Source organism: Lactuca saligna, chromosome 5, assembly GCF_052625555.1.
Source record: "Lactuca saligna cultivar CGN05327 chromosome 5, ASM5262555v1, whole genome shotgun sequence".
NCBI classification, from domain to species: domain Eukaryota; kingdom Viridiplantae; phylum Streptophyta; class Magnoliopsida; order Asterales; family Asteraceae; genus Lactuca; species Lactuca saligna.
Window position 1 is genome coordinate 47,728,191 of NC_136421.1, and position 7,092 is coordinate 47,735,282.

Sequence of the window (7,092 nt, forward strand, 5' to 3'; positions counted from 1 at the left end):
TGAACAAACATAAACGAACTTAAAAGAACGTTCACGAACATAATTGAACAAACAAGATCAATGTTCATGTTCGTTCGTTTAACTAAACGAACGAGAATTTATGTTCGGGTTCTTTTATTTATTAAATAAACGAACATAAATGAACTTTCCGCAGAACGGTTCATGAACTATTCGTTAAACGTTCAATTCTTTTAAAACTCTAGTTAAAAGTAATGTTAAATGTAATTTTTATCACTCTTAACGAGTGAAAAACATCGAGGGTGACTTCAATATCAATGAAAGAAGGACCACAAAAGGGAATAGTCATATGATATTGAAGTTTGGGAGTGTATGCCTATCCTTTAGACACTCTACTATTTTAAATCGATACCCTACCAAATTATCTATTGACTAAGAGTATGTTTCCATCAACCAATTTATAACCGTTAAATGGTCTTAATCAACGGCTTGTTTCAATTCGTTTCAACATGGGTCTATACAAGGTAGTAGGATATAGAGAGGTATTCTATAGTCTTAAAAGAAGTTTAGTTACACCGATTTAATTTCATATAACTACTTAATGGCTAGAATATAGTTGACTGAAAAGCACCCTTTGGTTTGATGGGTGTAGATCACTATCCACATAGACGGAAACGCATATATAGGCCTACACACATGTGGGTATGTTGAGAGAGCATGGGGTTGAAACCATCATGATTTTTGGCTGGGGTTCAGACTTTTCTTGAAAGCCTTGGGATCAAAGGCAAAAGAACAGATTTATCATTATTATGATGTATTATGTATATGATGTAGGAGCAACCCTAATCATAACCCTGTAATTGCAGTTTAGTTTTCCTGAAACTGTCATCCCCCCCCCCCCCCCCCCCCCCCCCCCCCCCCTCTCCTCCTACACACAGAATCCCACCATTAGAAGAGATTATTATATATGTGGTTATTCAGTATTTCTTTATAATATATGTTGGTGAAGGTGCGAAAAAGTTTCAGTGAAAAGAGAGGTGTCTCTGAAGCTGGAGGGTATATTTCTTTTTTTTTCTTGCTTTCGTTTTTTCAAGGGTTGCTTTAAAGAAGGGACTTTAAAAGAGTGAAGAGTGCAGCAGATACTATGAAAAAGCATAACTAAAACCACACACACACGCACACACACACACAAAGACAGAGAGGTATGTGTTGATCTTTACATGTGTTGTATAGTATTTTATATGGTGTCGCTTCAATCTTTGAATTTGAACCGGGTGATCATGTAGAGATTCTTTATAAGTAAACTTGCTTTCGCTCTCTCCACCTTCTTAGTTTAAGATCACAAAGCTTAGTTAATTTCTTGGGATTTTCAAGATCCCTCCACCCTTTTCCCTTTGCTCTTTCCAATTCTTTTATGTTAATTTTTATTTAAGAAAAGGTGTTTAGGGTATCTCCGGCAACAATATATATATTATAATCTTTCATTCATATAGACTTATGGAGTCTTCAAATTTCCACCAACAACATCACGATCATCAGCCTCTACCGGATTCTTCTTGCTATGGAGTTTCTTGGACCCAAAATCCCATTTTGTAAGTGTTCCCCACTCTCTATCTATATATTGGTTTCTATATTTGGAAACTTAGGTTTGTTTTTGTACATTCATGAATACGATTAAACTGTACATGACCAAGAAATCATTCACCAATATCGCAAGTTTCGAACTTTTTTATAAACTTGTTCATTATAACGTAACTTGAGCAATTTCTTTTTAGGGTTTTGACACAATTCCAAATGTACTTTTGAAATAGGAACAATACGAGCAATGATACAAACTCAAGAGATCAAAAGCAACACCTGGGCACTACTCCTATGATACATGAGTTGGGATTACCATGGAATACAAACAACAATAGCAATGCGACAAGCATTAATAATCCGATTGAAAGCTTCATGACCCATGAATTGCGGCGTCTTGGAAGAACCAAAGATGAATTCTCAGGCTCAGAATCATATCCAAAATTTACAGAGATGATAAACAGTAGCCCAACATCAAGTATCGAAGATATGCAGTTAAAGCATTCTCCAGGATACACTAACAATCATGATGTGTTGTTTAGGACATTCTCGAATGGGTGTCAAATAAAAGGTGGACAGCAGCTTATGGATCAATTGCCAGATGATAGTTCGAATTATGATTACCAAAATGGTTCGAGTCGAAGTTCATCAAGAGGGAGTTTTAGCCAGATTTTTCCGACAATAAATATTTCAAATTTGAATCAATCGCCAGCGAATTCTTTTGATATGAACTTGCCTGCTTTGGATCTGTTTGGTTCGACGAGATTTAATGGGAACTTTAGTCATCCTTCTTCATTTAATCCTCATCAACTTGGAAGCTTTTTCAAAGACACTTGTTTGTCATATGGGCTTGATCAGATGCATCAACCTCATAGGCCAGCAATTTGCCCTAGTAAAGTGAGTTTCTTTTCTCTTTATCTTAATTGTCTCATTCATTCATTCAATCTATTTTTTTTAGTATAAAAAATGAAACCTAGAGGTTATTGATGTAAATCTCTTTCTTAATTATCATGTCTTTGTAAGTGTTTTTTGGAATCTTTTGAAGAAAAAAAAAACATTTTCTTTAACTAGGTTAACCTAGACATTATTTATCAGTTTTTAAATCTCTTCATTATCATGTTTTTATGTGTGGATTTATGAGTCTTTTTGAAAAAATTATTTGTTTAGGTTAACGTAGAGATTAATTATTTGTTTAAATTAAATCATTTCATTGTCATGTCTTTTTGTGATTTTCCAAGTTTTTTGAAAAATGATTTTTCTAGGTTTTAACCTAAAGATTATCAGTTTAATTAATTAATCTCTTTATTTGATGTCTTTATATATATGGGTTTTTAATTCGCTTTAAAAAAATATTATCTTTTATGCTAAATTTTTCGTTTTATGTTTTCCAACACTCGCATTTAGTTTCTTTTCATTTCTTTTAACTTTGCGACGATGAACGAAATTTATTTCCTATTTCAAGAATTTGAACAATTCTATATCCAATAAATTTTTCAGTCTAAGATATGGTTTTCAAGATTCTAAAACAATAATATCAAGTCTTTTCTAGGAAATGCTAGACATCGAAGACATTATCTTCCCTACTTTTTTTGTAACATTTCCCACTTTTTTCGGAAAATTTTTGTCCTAAAACAAGTAAAAGTTGCCTTTTCTTTCCTTTCCTCCTCAAATGATACCTTCAGCTTTATACATCATCTTCATTTCTTTACTTTGATTCAGGCGAAAATGCAGTCTTTAGTTTAGACATATATAGACTCTTTGACAAGATTTATGATGATTCAAAAGTTGAAACAAAACTGTATAGCTTCATCTGTTTAAACTTTGTTTCAGATATCATCAGCCTTCAACACTAGTACTACAAGCTGTACAGAAGCAAAGAGACCAGCTACCAATTACATCGACACAAAGGCTCCTCAATCCACACTTCCAAAGAAATCAAAAATGGAGCCGCGTGCCTCTTGCGCACCTTTTAAGGTAATTATATACACATTCCATATTTAGAAACCTCTATCTTTCTCTTCTTTATCTTCTATGGTGTATAACTTCCATCAAGAGATCGAATTCACTTCTGAATCTCACGATCGAGTTTTTCAATTCTACACATATATAAATGATGCCGATTAATATTCTTAATTTGTGTGGAAAACCTTTGCAAATACGTTCATCTATAGTTAAAATTACAAGGAAACTACACATTTTGGTGATAGAAACTAAAATCTATATAGGACAAGTAAAGTTGCTATCAAGATTCCCAAAATAGAAAACTCGGTTTTTCCCTTTTTCTTTCGTGATTCGGTTTTCTATTTATCCTAGCTTTGATCAGACAACTTCTAATGTACTGTTTTTTGAACAACCAAAAACACATTTGTTTCTGTGTGTGTGTGTGTGGATTTTTGGTGATTTGAGTTGGAATATAAACTGTGTTCGAACCAGGTTAGAAAGGAGAAATTAGGAGACAGAATTGCTGCCCTTCAGCAGATGGTGGCACCTTTTGGGAAGGTAGTGTTTTATGTCTTCTCCCATCACTTAATTAAAAGTTCGTATATATCGTAGCTTTCTTAATTCTGCAGCAATTTATGTTAAAACTTAACTATAATAAACTTCAAGACTAAGTTAGTTTCTTTTTTATATATGCATTTACATTCTTTATACATAAAACCCGATCCGATTTCTTTAATGACAACAAACTAAATCCTTTTTCCTTTACTTTCTCATTACTATAGAGAGAGAGAGAGAGAGAGAGAGAGAGAGAGAGAGAGAGAGAGAGAGAGAGAGAGAGAGAGAGAGAGAGAGAGAGAGAGAGAGAGAGAGAGAGAGAGAGAGAGAGAGTACAATTTATGAATCTCAGTGCCCCACTCCAAGTTTAAAAATGTGTTTAATTAGTTTTAAAATGTATTTATTAATCATTTTGATCAGAAGTGCGTTTCTGACCCATGCTATATGAATAATAAATAATAAAATAAAGTGTAATTTGGAGAATATTTTCAGACAGACACAGCTTCGGTGCTAATGGAGGCTATTGGATATATCAAATTCTTACAAAACCAAGTCGAGGTACTCTCATCCCTACTTCCATTTCTTCAAAACATTCTTCTTGGGTTCCACAAATAATATTTATTTATTATCTACATCTTATATTATATATATACAGTCTCATAGGATGTAAATTATATTACAATGTTAATTAATAAAGAAATGGGAAGTCCATAATGTGAGACTTTTGTTATGCATTCTCATTTCCTTAATTAGCCACGTATACTGTTGTTTTAAAAATATATATACTGTTCTATATAATATATGATGATGATGATAGTTTCGTGTTAAAAAGACGTTAAAATGCATTGTTTAGTGGTGTCGTGTCATGGTCTTGTCAATTAATCTCGATATGGATGTTGAGACACAAATGAGGAATTAACGGAGGAGTTTGAATATGTTCGTATTTGAGAAAACACGATAACGTTTTGATTTGAAACGGAATATCGCTGCTTTATATATGTGTGGTTCTCGATTTTTTTTTTTTTAACTTTTGATTAATACTGAGTAAAAAAATATGTGTTTAATTAATTAGTCATACTTGAATTATCATGAGTTCTTTACGTCTAAATATAAGTGATTATTTGCAGACGTTAAGCGTGCCATACATGAAGTCAACACAAAAGTCCAACAGATTCCCGACATCAGGGGTAAGAAATTGCATTTGTTTGATTTATTACATATAGGAATTCTTTTAAACTAAATATATTAGGCCAAAAAAAGAACTAAATATTTAAACTGATATATTGTATTCCATATATAGGCTTAATATTTTGTATATGCTCGTTACTTATGATAATAAAGATTACAAACTAACATTTTACTATATGAATATATAAAAAACTAACAGAAATTACAATGGCATATGCATGTAATGATCAGGTTTCAATGGAGGATGGAAACGAAGAGGCAAAAAGAGATCTAAGAAGTCGAGGATTGTGCCTGGTTCCATTGTCGTGCTTGTCATACGTTACTGATGGAGGTGGAGGTGTTTGGCAAGCTCCATAATTAATTTCAAGGCGTCAGGTTCGATCAGCTAGGCCTATCCACTTGAATAATTGCAAGTGATTTGATCATAAATATATTGTAACGATGGAGATGAAACTAGCTAGCTAGGGCACAATGAAGCATATATAACAATGGCTTGATAATGATCTCAAAGTCATAGCTAACAGCATGGGTGAATTAAGAAGGCTTAGGGAGTTTCTGATCATATGCTTTCATGAAAAACGTGGAGCAAATTTGGTCATCTTTTAGAATATGATGTTAAGGGTGGACCACGTTTGATCCATTGATTAGTAATTGAATGTGCTATTGTTGTTATGATCATGGTTAAACTTTAACTGGTGCTGAGCTTTTCTTAATTAACTTTATATATATATATATATATATATATATATATATATATATATATATATATATATATATATATATATATATATATATATATATATATATATATATATATATATATATATATATATATATATGAGTATGAGAACACCTAAAAGGTTGACAACGCGAGAACACATCTGGACCTTCCATTAATTAAGATCTAAAGCTAATATCAATGTGTCATTTATATAACTTCTAAAACTCATGGGATGAAATTGTAAATATTTAATTGGCTAAAAGGGTATTTTAGTCATCAAAGTCTAAACTATTTTTATCAGGTTCCTTAAATCTCTCCATCCATACGTTTCCTTCTTCTCTCCCTCATTCAAACATTTAAACCCTAATTTGTATGAGTCGTCACCACCGTTTACGAGAAAACACCATCGGCTCACCTTTCACCACATCTACAAATCCAGTAACTCGATTACAAGACTTGCAAGTTGATTTCCAATCAGTCTTTTGCAACTTGATCTCCAATCGGTCTCCTGTAACTTGAGTTTAGTTCATCAGTTGTCTTTGGAGATTGTAGACCTGCAGATTGACTTCAATTTTGAAGATATGGTCTCGATTTTGCTTGAATATTGGTGTCATGATAAAGACCGGTGATGGAGGATCTGTCGATGGTGAGGATCTATCAACCATCATCGCAAATCGCTGCCTCCTGATCTTTTGTCACCATCGCCAATTATCGCCTTCTGATCTTCAATAGATACCGGAGCCACCATCAACCTACAGGTTTACTAGTTATTTCAATTTTTTGAGCCGCCTTCTGATCTTCAATCGATACCGGTGCCTCTTATTCCACCGCCTCTCTCCCTATTTTCTTATTCAAAAGCAAGAAAACAGCTCAGATTTTTTTGCTTCAACAAGATCGAAAAGAAAGGCTCCGTATGATCCAAGATATTATAGCAGCCGACATAACTACTAATAAGCAATAGGAGGGGCAATTCTGGTAATCCTAGGTTTTCTCTTTCTTTTTCTAATTTCATGTTCCAATTTTTTAATGTTCTTGTTTACGTAATCATCATCATCATATATGAATTCAATGTCAAGAAACCTAAGATTTGATTCATTTGAATTTGCAAACCGTTCCTATGCTGACACGGATCAACTAATCCCACAAACTCA

At 33.1% G+C, this 7,092-nt stretch overlaps 1 protein-coding gene across 3 annotated transcripts; it reads left to right on the forward strand.

Annotated features, from left to right (window-relative positions):
- The first annotated feature begins 862 nt into the window (after window positions 1-862).
- LOC144996913 (basic helix-loop-helix (bHLH) DNA-binding superfamily protein) lies at window positions 863-5,892 on the forward strand. 3 transcript variants are annotated; one of them, XM_078956700.1, is made up of 8 exons: window positions 863-1,014; window positions 1,452-1,550; window positions 1,770-2,433; window positions 3,367-3,510; window positions 3,970-4,035; window positions 4,525-4,590; window positions 5,160-5,219; window positions 5,452-5,892. In XM_078956700.1, exons 1-8 carry the CDS (start codon window positions 956-958, stop codon window positions 5,575-5,577), a joined length of 1,284 nt encoding a protein of 427 aa, XP_078812826.1. In that variant the 5' UTR covers window positions 863-955; the 3' UTR covers window positions 5,578-5,892. The 3 variants fall into 3 exon arrangements, with proteins under 3 accessions (XP_078812826.1, XP_078812827.1, XP_078812828.1); XM_078956701.1 differs by having other exon boundaries at window positions 3,975-4,035; XM_078956702.1 differs by having other exon boundaries at window positions 899-1,160.
- The last annotated feature ends 1,200 nt before the right edge of the window (window positions 5,893-7,092 follow it).